The 16,081-nt window shown below is 40.4% G+C and overlaps 1 protein-coding gene across 1 annotated transcript; it reads right to left on the reverse strand.

The window, feature by feature from the left end:
* Window positions 1-959: 959 nt before the first annotated feature.
* On the reverse strand, window positions 960-15,896 carry LOC103371982 (sodium/hydrogen exchanger 6-like). The gene is made up of 16 exons (XM_008301487.1): window positions 15,533-15,896; window positions 13,911-14,110; window positions 13,550-13,627; window positions 13,262-13,338; window positions 13,003-13,115; window positions 12,657-12,762; window positions 11,050-11,191; window positions 10,634-10,739; window positions 9,525-9,613; window positions 7,428-7,541; window positions 5,823-5,934; window positions 5,047-5,200; window positions 4,915-4,945; window positions 4,699-4,787; window positions 4,218-4,323; window positions 960-3,866 (listed from the first exon to the last, which is right to left on the reverse strand). Exons 1-16 carry the CDS (start codon window positions 15,807-15,809, stop codon window positions 3,543-3,545), a joined length of 2,118 nt encoding a protein of 705 aa, XP_008299709.1. The 5' UTR covers window positions 15,810-15,896; the 3' UTR covers window positions 960-3,542.
* Window positions 15,897-16,081: the final 185 nt, after the last annotated feature.

Consider the following 16,081-nt stretch of genomic DNA (forward strand, 5'->3'; position numbering starts at 1 on the left):
CACCATTGAATCAAGTTGATTTTTGCTTCTTTTTTTTTTTTTGGCAAGAATTTACAAAAAATAACAGAGACTAGATTTCTATAAAGAAAGGCCAATTAGATAAATATATAGTATAACTATATATATAAATATAAATGTATAACCTCTTGGTTATTTTAGGTTATTTTATACCCTGGAGTATATTATGGCCAATAGCCTTAATCTGATTAAGAAGTGGCCAAAAAGTGATACATCTGATTGTATAGCCAAAAAGAAATCTTTGCTTTTTTTATTGTCCCTAACTATTTGAGAGGTGTATAGATAATGGATGGATGGATGTTCTATGTTGCAGAACCATGTCAGTAAGAAACTCTAAACCTTGAAACACAGTCCTATTTATGAAAAACTATTTATGAAAAGGGGTTCTAATCTAAACAAGAGGGATATCGTACAGTAAAGGCCCCAAAGTAGTGCTGAAGACGTGATCACGATGTCCTCATTAGTAATAATTATAGTTCTGTATGGAATAAAAAATGTAAAAATTACAGTGATAAGCAGGTTTGTATAACCACCAAACTCAAATATTGTTGGTCTCTGCTATGTAGAAACTATTTTAACATAACTTTAAAATCAAGATTTTCAAACCTGTCATTTATACATTCTGCGTGTAAAAAAGGCTGATTTGCAGTAAATCTACAAAATCCTTAATGACAAACTCAAATCCAGCCAATGACGCGTTGACTGTTTAGTCTTCCTGAAAAAACTTAAGACCTGACTTGGACCCAAAAAAAAAAAAAGTGGGTTTTTACGTGTAAAACTAGCAGCAGTTCTCTAAAGTACACCTCTGTGGATTTAGGCTGTCCTAGTATGCTCCAACTCTTCATATAATCCCTGCTCAACCTATCGCTAAAGATAAATAATCTACACATTTTATCCATCAAAAATGTGTGTGAAAAAGCATTACAAAGAACAAGTCTGTGTCAATTTCAAAAGGTGTTTTTATTTTTTCTTTCAGTACACTCGCAAGATGTCAGACTGAAGACACACTGTTAAACTTCAGAACTACACAGGGGAAAAACAAACAAAAAAATCGATATCATCAGAGATTATTTCCCCCTTCAACATTTTAAAAACATTCACTTACGGACCTATTGCAGGTGTACTTTTCACAAATACAGTTTCCACAAACGGCAGAAACATCATGAAACATTTTCAGATCTTTAGTGTTAGATGTGGTTGCTATTATAAGATTACAACAGTTTCTTCAGAATTCTCATAGAAATAGAAGTATGGGTTTGGTTTCATTGTTCAAATACAATTAATCCAGAAATGGAAAATCAAAGGACACAGATGCATGTCCACATCTCTGGATGAATATGCAAAAAAAAAAACAAAAAAAAAAAAACCCTCAACCCTCATATTAAGAATACTGCTTAAAGATCAAAAAGACAACACATGTGCAGCTTGACACAATTAAAAACATTTTCATATATGATGATATCATTGTTGACCAGAAAGTAACTTTCAACTCAGTCATAAAAATTACTGTATTAGACAGGCCTGCTCAGCAGAAATCAAGACAAACAAGGGTCTCAGTTAACAAAGGAGATATCTAAGTGCAAAGTATCTCTCACTGAGGTCAGTTTCCAAAAAAAAGTGCACAACACAGAATCAGTAAAACGTCAGAGACATCCTCCTGGTACCTTTTCCTCGACTCTCAAATTGATATTCAGCTCCTAAGTATTATTTTATTTTGAAATATTACACATATACCTTTTGATAAAGTAGAAGTACACTGCTCACAAACTGTTTAGTGTTGTTTTCTATGATGCACAATATTTAAAGTTTGCACTCTTTTGGGTTCTCCACCACTGAATGCACAGATAGTTACACCACAAGCAGTCACCTCGTGGCCTATTTATAGTGGGAGCACTGGGAAAGATTCAACATCACTGAAAAGGTTTAAAGTCATATAAAAACCAAAAAGATGTCTTACTGCACATTAGCAAATCAAAATATGTACAAATCTACATTAAGTAGTCGAGTTTCTGAATAGGCACTTTAATTCAAAACAGTTCAGCCAGCCCTCAGTTATCTTTGATGATAGGACATCACAAAGACACGGCAGTTACTTTTAGGTTGTTTTTTTTTTTAAGAAAGAAGATTCAACCAGATGGTGGCAGAAAACCTGGAAACAAACATTAGCCCTAATAACCACATTATGGCCAGATCAGCCACACACACACACACACACACACACACACATACATACTTACAGTTACAGTAAAATACACACAGGGAAGCTCTAGTTTCCAACTGTAAAGTAGAAGCATCTGCTACAGTACGGGAAGGAGATATTTGTTTTGTTTTTGTTTTTTTGAACATGCACACAAACTCCTTGAATGAATATCCACCTCCACTGTGACTTTCTGACTGTACAATGTACCTTGTGGGGAAAAATTCATAGTGCTTTGTTCTTCTTGATGAAAAACAACAACACTCTTTCACCACTGCGCAGTCATGAACGCCACACTACACGACAATAAATAAATAATAAATAAACGAAAGAAATCATTGCATAAATAAATCTTTTCTCTTTTTTTTTTTGTTTAATAAATAAATCAATGAGTAAAAAGACTGAGAAGGGGTGGGGCAGTGCTAAAATCAGTGTAGACTGGCTCCCGCGCGCTGTGAGTTTTTATGGTGTTGTTCTTTTGACCTATCAGTATCTACCGATAATCTTATATGTATACCACTCCCACAGTAAATGTCACCGTCTGTCCGTTTGCTCCCTCCTTTGATAATCACAAGCCCTCCTTGAACCTCCTGCACTAATGAACTCTGAGAGGGAGGCAAACAAATGGGGATGGAGAGAAAGATAGCAATCTATGTTAGTGAAGTTAGTCACGTAAATGTAGCGTAAATGCTCCTAAACAGCACTGAGTGTTACAAGAGCGGAGTGTTCGGGGTGATTGTGATCTTCAGTACCTGAAGGAAGCTGGACAAATACAGAAACTGTCACCAGTAGGAACTTCACCACCACAGAGAGAAAGGTAAACTGCATATACAGCTGTCTTATGGGTCGACCCACGCACCTTGCAAGACCTGGGGCTTTTAAAGAGCACTGGCATATCACCACAGTAGTACAAACGTAGGAGAGAAGACGACAGCCCCACTCTTAGCCTCCTTTGTAGTGGCTAAATGTGCATCTCATATGATTCTAAGTAACATCTAAACTTGAGATGTTCATGACTTGAAGTACCTCAACTTCTATGTAGTGCATTCACATTCAAAGTTACAATAGTCCACCCCAACAGGGGGGGGTTAATTCAATCACATCTCAAGTTTGTGAAAGCAGAAACAATTTTAAAACTGCATGTTAGACAGAGAAGTGGTCCCCTTAACATGAGACGTAAATAGGACTCATACAACACAAGCAGTTTGTTGTTTTGATCAAAAACACGTTAAATAAAAGATTCCTTTTGCTTGAAACATCAACTTCGGATCGTGTGTGATTTTTGTAGCTGAAAACAACGAACCGCATCCTGACGGTGCGATCTTTCTCACAGTCTGTGCCTGCGAGGTTCGGAGCGCGGCGGGGATGGCGGCGGCGGCAGGGTGACGGTGGTCGGGGGCTCCACGGGGTCGTCCATGGGCAGGACCAGGCGAGTGCCCCGGATCGCCACTTCGTGTTCCGCTGTGGCCAGCTCGTGATCCAGACCTTCGTCGAACGGGCCTCCCCCGGTGCTGGCGGCGGAGGAGCGCTTGGGGTTGACGGTGCGCGATCCGGATGCGTCCGTGCTGACGGTGACGTCTGCGTACATGGAGCTCACGCTGGCGTCGTTCAGGATGAAGTCGGAGTCGTCGTCGTGGAGCTGGCCTTCGTTCTGGTGAGTGGAGAGGGAAAGGGAGGAAAGCAAGCGAATGAAAATGTGTAGACAAACGCAAAAAAGATCTGCTACCCCCCATAAAAGCACAGTCCAAATGGAAAGGGAGCCCCTCCAGAAACATGTATAAGACTCCTCAATTGCTCTTTCAGCACATGAAATACCACTAGACACTAAATCTTAACTTTCAAATGTGTTTTGAACACTTACATAATTAAGGTGAGACTGAACAAGGGAATACAAAAATGTCAATTTCAAGAATTACATCAATAGTATCTGTACATATCTGAAGTCAAGAAGTCACTGATTGGGCTTTAATTGATGTGTCACTTTAATAAATGACATCCAAACCTCATAGGCCTGTGGGCTGGTGAGGCATCGTGCCAGTGGTCCACAACAGGCAGGCAGAGTAGCAGTGAGAGGAGGGCCACTGTGGGTCAGCAGGGGTTTCAGGTAGCTGGTGAACAAGCGTCTGTCAAGGACTAAACCATTTCAATGCACTTACCCGGTCAGTCAGCAGTCAAATCTACCTGGAACAACAAATCACCTACAACAACTGAAAGAATATTAGATGTTTTTGGAAAATAGTGTGTGAACTTTATCACATGTAACCTAAACATGTTTACTAAACAGTACTAAAAGATCTTTTCAGCTAAATTTGTATGGCTTTAAAATAAAAAAATAAAAACTTAAGTGCTGTATCCTTTACCCTCCTGTACAGAAATACAGTCGTATAGTGTGTAAATAGCACCCTCTTTTGTTTAAAACTGAACTAAGCAGCTACATTTCGAAAGGCATGATAACAGAGAGCAACCCGTAGCTTCAAGGATACTTGCGGTCAAAGTTATACCAGATCCTGAATGGCCAGGCGCTCTCGTGTTTGGTGTTCCTCCGCTGTGACCCATCCAACACAGCTGAACTCTGCTTAACAGGACATTGTCAGTGAGTTACTATACATTTGTTCATAGGGCAAGGCAACTAATAAGGCACTTGAAAACCACACATGATCAAATGAAGTAAGACATTTACGTTGGTGCCAATCACTTACAGAGTTTTCTTGATCAGAGTCCACACCCACCCTGAAACAGAAAAGGCAGCACCAATTTTTAAAAAAAGTTCTACAGAGGCGATGAAACTCATACAGAAAGATAGATGCATAGGTGCAGATGCTGATGCTTACGGTATGCTCATAAAGGACAGCATGGGCATGGTGCCACCTCCACAGATCCAGACGGTGAAGAAAACTATCAGTAGGGTGGTTGAAAACATCATCTGACGGGCGTAAGTCGCTGTGTCTCGGATAGAAAGGGCAAAGGTCATCGCCCCACGCAGACCTGCAGGACACAGAAACGTTCAAGGGTGAAAACTCAATGTAAGTCAGTGTACTGTCATGGAAACAAAACTGTACGTGTGTGCGTTTTATCAAAATGAAAAAAAAAACAGGTGCAAAACCTAGAATGAGGCAGTGCACATTTTTTCCATTTATCATTAACCCAGAAAAGCCCCGAAACACGTTCATCTCAGCTTAATGTTGCTGTTCTTTGGTTAACAATTTCCAGACTATTGCAGTTATTTTTTGGCAAGTTCATGCACTGTGGCTGTCGGTATATGTAAAAACACTCATCAGTTATGTATTTTAAAGTTTGTTAAACCCATTAAAGAACGCTTAGAATTTTCTGCATGGTTATAGGTAGAGAACTAACAAAGACACAGCTGCGTGCAGAAACATGTCGGGGATTTCTATTATTAGCATATTTCAACAGTAAATGTCAACTGACGCAGGGGCTGTTATTCATAGTGTCTGAGAAGGAGTGTTGTTGGTCTGCAAGGAGACCGTCTCTGCACATTATCTAGGCTGGTGCCTTTTTTTAAACTACAGGACCTGCGCAATTCTCCCGACAGTTTATTTTAATGGAACCAGGTCTTGGGTCCGTGCCTGAGTGCTTCGCTACGTACCTGCAAACATCATAACGTGCTGAAAGTTGGATCCGATCTTGTTTTTGCGGCCCAGGTTGAGGAGGAAGGACAAGGGGTAGATGTTTGCAGCCCTGCCAAGAAACACCGCCACCTACACGACACCGAAAGGTTAAGGAGGCAACACAGTGAAATAATCATAATACGGTACAGGCAGACTGGAATGGAAAATAGTGGTGGGTAGACTGCAGTTTGGAAACTCCATCTCATGGTTGACTAATCTTTCTTTTGAATGTGCTTTCAATTTCTATTTGCTTGTACTGTTATTACTGGACATGGTAACGCAGTGAACACATTTTCAATCATTAATATGGGTGCTGGCAGTAGCATATGTACTATTAGTATCTGGACATGATTGTATTTTTTACAACGTATTTTTATTGATGGGGTAATAAAATCTGTCATAGCAGCAGGTGAATATACTGCGTTTACATGAGCAGGCCACAGTTTGGTGTGACGCTGACTGAAAATAAATGGACTGTCACAGCAAATACTCAAGGGCCTGGAAAAAAACAGCAAGTGGTTATGTGGAACAAAAACAAAGACAGTCACCTCCAGAGGGCTGCACTACGAAGCAAGTTCGACATAGGCGGGCTTTCTTTGTGGAAGCCGGCTCGACAAAAACGAAAGTCGCAATCAGGGATAATGAATATCACGAAGGTGGTTATCAGCTTTCTTTGTCAACTCGGACTTTCTCCTTCAAACTCTGTGCACGTTGAACGCAACATGTGACTCTTCTGCACAAAATGAATCGATCTTGTGCAGCTGCTTCAGTCAACATGTTGTTTTAATGGAGAACAATGAGGAATATAAAAAAAATATGACAGTAAAAAGCCAGAAATGGCAGAAATGCTGGTAGAAAACTGTTAAGCATGCGTAATATGTAATATTTTACAGATGCAGCCGCTTATTTCCAGCTGACAGCTGCACGTTAAAGTTAAACTTCAAACTTAACATATTTAAACCTGATCTTGAATTAAAGTGCATTTAGGTCTGACGCTGTCCCATAATGCAGGAATTAATTTTCATTTTTGGCCAAATCAGAGCGAAATTAATGTTATTGATTGAATATTCTCTGTAATAAATACCAGTAGATTAATCCATTTCTTATCCATGTTCTATCAGCTGCAAACATATTTATGTGATTTCTGCATGGCCAACTAGATACATGTCAGGTTCCCATGGCAACACAATGTTTACAGCATGCAATTGTGTAACTACAAGGCTTCATTGAGTGATGTTAGAAACGCACAACTCAGCATGTTTGCAGATAAAACACATTCCCTCAGCTGAGAATCTGTATCGCTCATAAATAGTCAGTAAATTATTTGGTTAAAGGGAGACTCTCTTTCCAGCCGATTTAAACCAGAAACTCTGAACATAACCTGCTCCCAACCAGGTTAGCTCCACAGCATCAGTTACCATGGTGATCTCGCCAAGTAAAAAGAGAGTCACCTTTGTGACACTGAAAACTCTGACTTACCTTAATAACCCACTAATCTCACTTCATAGTACAGCCCTCTGATGCACCAGAAAGACTTTGAGTTGTTTGTGTAGTGCATTAACACCAAGCAGAGTGAAGGATACAAAGGCTCCAATGATGAACAAAGGGTTGAAGACGTGTGACTGGAAGGAGAAGAGAGTCAGGCCCATGTAGGAGAAGATGAAGTTCTCGGCCAGGAAGTTCAGCAGCTCAAACAGCTGATAGGGAAGAGACAAGCACACAGTTTGTTTATTTTTTTATCCCCTATTTTTTACAGTTTCTGCTATTACACTGTTAATCATGAAGCATTTAAAAACTTTTGATGAGAGGACAAAATAATTAAGAGGAACTAGAATTCCGCTAAAACTGATATTTAAATAAAAGTGACCAACAGTGAGTTGTATTTCAGGTTGCTTTTAAATGTAACCAGGAAAATAGCTTATTACAGTTTATAATATATACACAAATAACCTTTTCAGTGCCAAAAGGCAGAAAACACTGATAAAAATGTATCATTAAGTTGTTCTTATTGCCCAGTCATATTCAGTCCAGACTGGAAATATTTGGAAACTTACGTGTTTTTTTTATTATTATTATTATTTTCTTACGGCTCTCTGCTTCAGCCCATTCAAAAATAATAAAAAATAATGTACACTGCATTAAAGTGCCAGCTTTCATTTGAGTACATTTATTCTAAAATATAATGAACTGTGTTTGGGATCTAGTCCATTCAACACACAGTGCCCTAAGTTTAGCAGTGAAAAATAAATGGCTGATACACACTACTACACTACAGCCACCTTTTGGCTCTTGAGGAGTGTCTCTATTCATCCTGTTGCTTCTCTCAGCAGTGAAGTTCTTTTTTCTTTTTGTATGTTTTTACTAACTGCTACTTGGCCTTTTTCTGTATGAGTCTCATCTGGGTTTGCACTCAGAGGTTCTGATCAAAAAGTCATTTAACTGTTGATAAGTAAACATAAACTCCTACATTATGCAAATAATTCTTGCTGTGGAGTCATAAAGGGCTTTTTCTTCAAAGGCAAATGATTTCCCACGAATTCACAACACTTGTGCTCCTTGCTCTAGCAGGTCATTTCCTAATTTCCTGTGTGTTTTTATTTATGTAAACAACTTCTGATTCCATCTAACTACCCATGTTTAACAGCTCTCTGTTTCTGCTTTTTAGAGTCCTGTTATGATCACTACATCATCATTGGTCACATATAACTCTTGCATACTCTTCCTAAACTGATGTTAACCCACACAAACTAAAGCAGAGACTTGACAGTTTAATGCAGTTTTATTCTATCATTTTGATTTTAATTTGCTGAAGCACAGAGCTCATAGAACTAAAGATGTGTAACTGTACAAATATTCATGGTCTGGTCTATAAATCTATAGACAGAGCTTCTAAAACTGAGCTATACTCTGTCAGATGCTGGCATATATTGACAGAATGTTGTCACATCCAAAATTGTGGTGAATTTGTTAGTGTTTCATACTAAAGGTATTTCCACAAGAGACAAGACTGGTGTTAATTTTGTCAGCAACTGCTCGTCTATCATGCTTAAAATCGTCAAACTATGCGTCCTAGTAACTTTTAAAGATGATCTGAACTGTATCAGCGGATGTCCTCAAAATAACAGAACATATCATGCAGCAATATCTAGCAACATATCATAAAATGATTGCAGGCTGGTTTTAGGGCTCTTATCACTTCTTGGAATTGTGACAGAAACATGTCTATCTTTGCTCTCGATCTCGCTGCTGCTTTTGGAGCATATGACCACAAGCTTCTTGTCGTTCAGAATCTATGCAACCCATGAGAAACACAGTGCCGTGCTAACATCCACAAACTATCATGAAATAATACGCATTTCTACTGATATTTAGCTTCTATGTGCTGCCAGTAGCTGACGTTATTGAAAACGTCTATGTTCAACTGCACTCAGATCTCGATGTGTTTGCGCTCTACGTCACAGTATAAATGATGTCAGCTTCTAAGAACTTTCTGCTACTTATTAAAAATATAACTGATGTTTGCACAACTGCCAAAAAGCACGGATGTTTCGAAACGTCCTCTCTTCTAAGAATTTTCTATGTGTTGCCTTTTTATTTTTTTAAATTCTGTTTCTTTGGGTCCTTACAAAATCAGTTTAAAAAGAAGTCGGAACAACAGGATCAAATTAAAAGCATTTCACCTGTTTGGTCCTGTCCTGTGATTCAGGTGAGAGGTTGTTATAGGTGTAGTGGGCCTGAGTGATTCCACAGAACAGCACAGCTACTACACCTGAAAAACACACAAAGATTCATCTCACATCAGCGTCACTCAAAGCACATGGAGTTAGCATATACAGGTGGGGCTTCAAGGCATTTTGCTGAAGTAAATCTGGTGAACCTGCTGACATGGGCTGGTTGAAATGTGAGTGACTACAGGTTTAATAACTAGCAAGTTTTCTTTGGAGCATTTTTTCTTTCTTCACCAAGAAGCAACTATCTTGAGAGCCACAGACAGAATAAAAAAGTACCGAAAGACAGACAGATTACAATTTTCTTCAATGTGACAATGGATGGATAGAAAATTAGTTCCGTGAGCAAGTAAAGAAAGCTCGAGTCCTTGTCTATTCTTACTGTTGAGAAGAATAACAGATCTGAGACCAATAAACTGTGATAAACCAGTATTATCAGATTCCTGTGCAGTCGTGTAGCTTGAGGGTTCGTGTTAGATGATTTAATTTGCGCTGGTGTGGATGATTCATCCTTTGTTAGTGTATTAAGAACAGTGTCATCATTTTTAAGTGAAGTTTCACTACTGCAGCTAAAAGTATGTGGGTGCTGGATGAAAGATCACGGTAAATATTTATCAGAGAAAAAAATCTAAAATGTCTAAACTGTCATTAAATGAATTGTATGTTTTATTAAAAGTCGACCACAAAGTTAAAATCTACGAGGTGTAAAGTTCCGGGACTGGTGTCACAAAAGATATAGTTCAAACCCAAACCACAAACTAGTTTCCCCCTTCAGACGATCAACCAGCACGTCTACAAAGAGATCCTGCTTCGTTCAGTGCGCAAGAAGAAGTGAGAGTTGTGGCAGGACAAGTCGTGGCTGCTTACAATGCCCTGAGCATCTGACAGTTCCTGGCTGAGAAGAACATGGCTGTGCTCCGAGACTCCAGAGGGATTACTTCGAAGGGGAAAAACTTGTAGTTTGTATTTGAAATATATCTTTTGTGACACCAGTCCTGAAACGTTTCTGACACACATCGTATGCTGTCCAAACTGCATTTGTGAATCCTGGATGCTGGTACCTGTGAAGCCGCAGGCCTCAGCCAACAGAAAGGTGCTCCAGGACATCAGGAAAAAGAGAGCCGTCTCCAGCAAGGGGAAGTCTCTCAGCTTAGTGAACTTGGTCACGTGAGGAAACATGAAAGTTAAGGAGCAAAACAAGAGGTGGCGCATCAAGTCAATCTGCAGTCCAAGTGACCACAGAGATACATGTATGAATACAAACGACATGCAAAGGACAAGCTGCAGTAAAGTGCGACAATCAAGAGAGGGAAGAAGGCAAATAAATGCGGATACAGTTCAGGCTACAGTGGTTAAACAGCAAGTTAAAAGTAGGGCGACTGTTTTGAACCGTGTGGTTTTCTTCTGTTCCTCTTACGCACACCTGTTAATATGAATCTAGACATTATGTAATGATAAGCAGCAGGTGAAAGGATATGAAAGCAGTCATTACTCCGGTAGCAACTCCAAGAGCAAAAGATCCGCTAAAGACGCCCAGGAAGATGCCGAACGATTTCAACATAGCCATGGCTTCGAAACTGTGGCTGTTGTCACCTGCAGGCTGGTACGCCACAATGGAGCTAAAGGGCAGATAGAATGGATACAAATACGGATATTTACACAAAAAAGGAAGTAATCACGTACAAAGAATCCAGGAAAGGAAAGTGGTCAAACACATGCTCAGGTAAAAACAGAAACAGAAAGAGTTTCAAGATAAAGTCACGCATTGAATGAAAGCTGCAGCAACCCAAATCCAAGGTGAGGCATTAGATGTTTTTAGAGTCATTCCAGTACCTTTTAAAATGGTCCCACAGACAACACACATCAGCTGGAGTTGGGTTTTACAGTCAAAAAGGGAGGAAGTCTTGCATGCTTAATTCTAATTGCATCTCTTGAGCTACTTTGCTTAATAATCAACAGTCATAAATCTCTTACACATCTAAATGACTAAAACCTTAACAAAAAAAATGCATTTTGTGATCATTTTCAGGGTCTATAGAACATAAAAAGGAATGAAAATGATACAAGAAATGGATATGAAAGAGCTGCAGTGGCAGGGGGTGCAGGGGAGGACAACGATTATCCTTTGGGGTGGTGGTCTACATTCTAAACAAAAGATCTGCACTGCATCAGCTGAGAGGTTCTAAAGCTACAACGGCAGCAATGCATCCAACCAGCCCACCCACCGAGGAGTCAATGTCTGGTTTTCTCCCAGCCATTCCTCCGCCCCCTCGGGCCAGATTGGGCCATCATCTCCCGTGGAGCGCACAGCTCCGGCCCCCTGCCTAGCCTGCTTTTCCAAGCGTAGGAGAACACTGCATACATACGTACAGGCAGGCGATGAATGACACAGATGGATGGAGAGAGGCAAGCAGTGAAATGACAGGGATTGATGTTAGTATGATTAATGTCCAGTCATGTGCAACATACAACACAAAAGGCTGAGTTTGCTATAGTTAACCCCATTACAGCACGGGTCATTAGCTTAGAACTACAAACTACACTGATTTCAAGACTTTAGTGGCTGCTGTAATTGTTCCCTTTGTGCATGAAAAGATTCCTTCCTGATGCGTATTCTCATTTAAGAGGTCAAGAACTAAACCACGGTCCCTAAAGTTTAACTAAAACTACCAGTCTCTTTTTTTTCCTCTCCTTTAGCAGCAGTTTAGCAAAAACACATTGTCTAGGGAAACAAAAAAATAAGTAACTTCATTTTTTTTAAAAACACCCAGCTGATTTATCTAACTTTGACTGTTGTCGCCTTACGTGAGCTTCCCGAACTTAAGAGCACATTTTTGCACAAAGAGGGCTGTGAACTTTATCCCCTATCACTTCTGCTCAACACAGAAAGACAGGAAGGACTCTCTTCACAACTAGTATGAGCAGAGGGAAAGATTACACCAACTAGTAACTCAGACAGGCTTGAAAAACAGTGAACCTATCCCTCAACATGAGCTTGTGTTAATCTGGTGACTCACACATAGAAAAATGCAGCTGAATAGGCTATGTGAAGGTATGTGTCCGCACCATGTAGTCGATACTTACGAGGAGAGGACGATGGCCACAGCATCGTTGAGGACACTCTCCCCAAACAGTAAAGCATACAGGTCAACGTCTACTTTTAGCTCATTGAAGATAGCCAGCACTGTCACTGAGACACAGAGGAGGAAAAAACACTTAAGAGCATAGGACAAACACAAAACTGTAAAGCAGGACAGGAGCACAGAAAGCCCTCAAACAGACTGTCTCATAACTAGAATGCTGCTTTCATAATAGTCACACTCACAGACAGAAGTAAAAAATCATACAGTCCCGCACGGTGCAAATCAAACACCTATCTTCTTGTCTGTTAATGGATATGGGTGCTGGAAGCAGATATGGAACTACCTACCAGGGTCTGTTGCTGAAACAATGGCCCCAAAGAAGAGGCAGTCGGTAAAGTAAAAATCTCCTCCAAGCTGGCCCACGACTTTCATGAAGGACACAAAGCCATACATGATGAGTCTGGGAGGAAAGAGGGACGTGGATACATGTAAGACACTGGCAGCACTTGGGTTATTCAACAAACTGGTAAAATCTTCATTCTGTTATTTACTTTAAGCAGGATGTAAGGAATAGTGGGTGATTTCAGAGACAACCAATCGACTTACCCAATAACAAAGCAGGATATAACTGTTCCCATGAAAGCATAAGCCAGGATCGAGCCGATGTTTCTGAAAAAATGTCTCTGAGAAAGACAAGGGCACAGGTTTATTGAAATGTATTAATTCTAATCATAAAAAAATGTTATGTCAGTATAGGATAAAACAAATGTAGAAATATCAAACATCTCACTGCCCTGCATGGAAATGTTCTTTACACCTCTTTTTAAGTTAATAATTATGTCATCTATATTTGCTTCTGTGTGTTACATCAATAAATCTTTTTGACCATCTTACCCTTTTCAGACTGTAACCCGCATGGAAGATGATGGGAGGCAGTAAAATGTTGAAAAACACTTCTGGGTCAAAGGTTACCTAAAGACAACGGCAAGTTAGTTAAAACACTTGTTTGAACTTGGCACACCTTTCCAACTTTCTCTAGACCCTCAAGAACGTCAGATAGGTGTGCACATTACACAGTCACCCAGGCAAAATTCAACAGCATCTGAAAGAAAATTTACTGATCAGTTTATGGGATACATTTTTCCTGTCATTTAGCACCTAGTAGCTGGTAATCTCATATGCTAGGTTGAAAAAAATGCAGCAAAAACAACCACTTGCGCCCTCCATTCATCCACCCGTATGTTCATCCTCTTGCCTTTCTCAGCATCTCATCGTCCTGCACTTGGTGACCTTTGCCGCGGCTGACCTCGCCCTTCAGAGTGTACTCGTAGAAGCGCCCGCTGACATTGACCAGCAGAGTGGCAGGACTGGCGTTGACGGCGCAGCTGAGGATCACGTCGCTCATACTTTGGGGCACGTGGATGCCAAACCGCAGGATCACACCCACCAACAGGCCTTTAGGGAGGATGAGAAGACAGGAAGTGAAGGCAAAGAAGGAAGGAAAGGATTTGGAGTGAGTAACTATCCTTCGTGCAGGGATTTAGGGTGAGATTCTATTTAAAACAATGGAATCACTTGGTTGTGCTACTTATTTTAATTAGATGGGAGCCTTACAGGAAACAAATATTAATTGGAGCATGTTCATTGTACTAAAAGGGGCTTTAAGACACTACAGGCAAAAACATTGTTTTTACATGCACTGATCAATTTTGGCATGGGCATGTTCTCCCTGTGCCCTGTGGGTTCTCTCCGGGTTCTCCGGCTTCCAAAAACATGCTGAGGGTTAAACATAACCCCAATCCTAACCCTTATTCAGTGATTCTATATTGTCTGTAGGTGTGAATGTGAGTGTGCTTGGTTGTTTGTCTCTCTGTGTAGCCCTATAATAGACTGACGACCTGTCCAGGGTGTCCCCTTCCTTCGACCTGAGTCAGCTGGGATAGGCTTCAGCCCCAGCACGACCCTAGCAAGGATTAAGCGGTGTATAGATAATGGATGGATGGGATATTTGCTTCCATAACATGTCTTCTCTAAAACTAATGGAAAGAAAACACCCCAAATACACATTTGGGTGGTTCTTTTACTAGACTTTGTGTATTTGCATAGATTTCTCAGGCAGTTTTCTCAGAATTAGATTTTCCCTATACCCTGAGCCACAGATCACTGCTTCAGTAGCCCTTACAGACACAAAACTTTCTGGTTCTATCTCCCATCAATATTCTGAAGATTTTTACTGATGGATCTTGTTCATATATTATTCAAAGCATGGTTGATAGAAACATTTAACTAGTAAAAATATGGCGATCATGGATTTTAAATTTAAATTTTTTAAAAAAAATTGAAGGTGGCTTCATACAATATTGAGATTTGTGTAGTGAAATTTCATGCAAATTAGGGCGTTTGCATATTTAAACATACATGTTCAGATAACTTAAGTCATTGCCTTAAATAATCGACTGGGGAAGAAGTTAAACCTTAGTGTCTCCTCCTTAGCCAACTGATCCATCAGAGAATCTCACTACACACTGTGTAGCTAGTTGCTGTAACAACAGTTTTTTATGTTTACCATCAGTTTCAACTGCTAGTAATATTACCTTGCACTGTATTCTGTCGGTAAATAGCTGACACAATGAGATGATCTAAGGACCACATAGTGACAATCCCAATGTAATTATCGTGTAATGTATATGCTATAGGTTATTTATATTAAGACAATATTATTACTCTGTTATACACGAACACTTGTCTGCTTCCACACCTGAAAATAACCAGTGGAACTAGCTTACTGGTTAAGTTTAAGGCGCTAACGGACGGCTTCATAGCCAGCTAGCATTACCGCTGAGTTAACTAGCTGCTAGCTAACGGTACCGTCCTCACCATAGATCATGGCCAGTCCAGTTTCGTGCAGGAACCTAAATCTGCGGTGTTTGAAGAGCCATATGGTTAAAATGGTGAGCGTCAGGAGCATTATGAATATAAGCAGATTGGCACTGTCCTGTCGGTGGCTTTCCTCAGCCATCCTCTCAGTTGCGACGTTGTCCATCGCATTGCTGTCGCCTCGGCTCCCGACGAGCAGCAACGTGAGCAGGAAAGGCAGCAGCAGGGGTGCTTTCGACGGTTTACCACCAAGAAAGCGTCTCAGTGTAAATCCCATTGTGGCCTCGGGTGAAGCAGTTACATTTGTCGTTTGATTCGCGTCGGTTTTTTGCTGAGAAACTGCGGCTCGGCTGGAGCAGCGTAAATGACAGCTTCTTCCGCAGCCGTTATCAAAACACGGCCGGTTCTTCAAAATAAAAGACCCACCGTGGCTGGTTGTGATCCGAAGACGTGAAGCCTGGGAAAAACAGCGACGCTAATTGGTGAACTACTGCCACTGGTGTAAAGTGTGGATCAGAAAGCCTGGTAGCGATTTACAACATTTGTTTG

The sequence above is a fragment of the Stegastes partitus genome, unplaced genomic scaffold (assembly GCF_000690725.1).
Source record: "Stegastes partitus isolate 25-593 unplaced genomic scaffold, Stegastes_partitus-1.0.2 Scaffold1678, whole genome shotgun sequence".
NCBI lineage: Eukaryota > Metazoa > Chordata > Actinopteri > Pomacentridae > Stegastes > Stegastes partitus.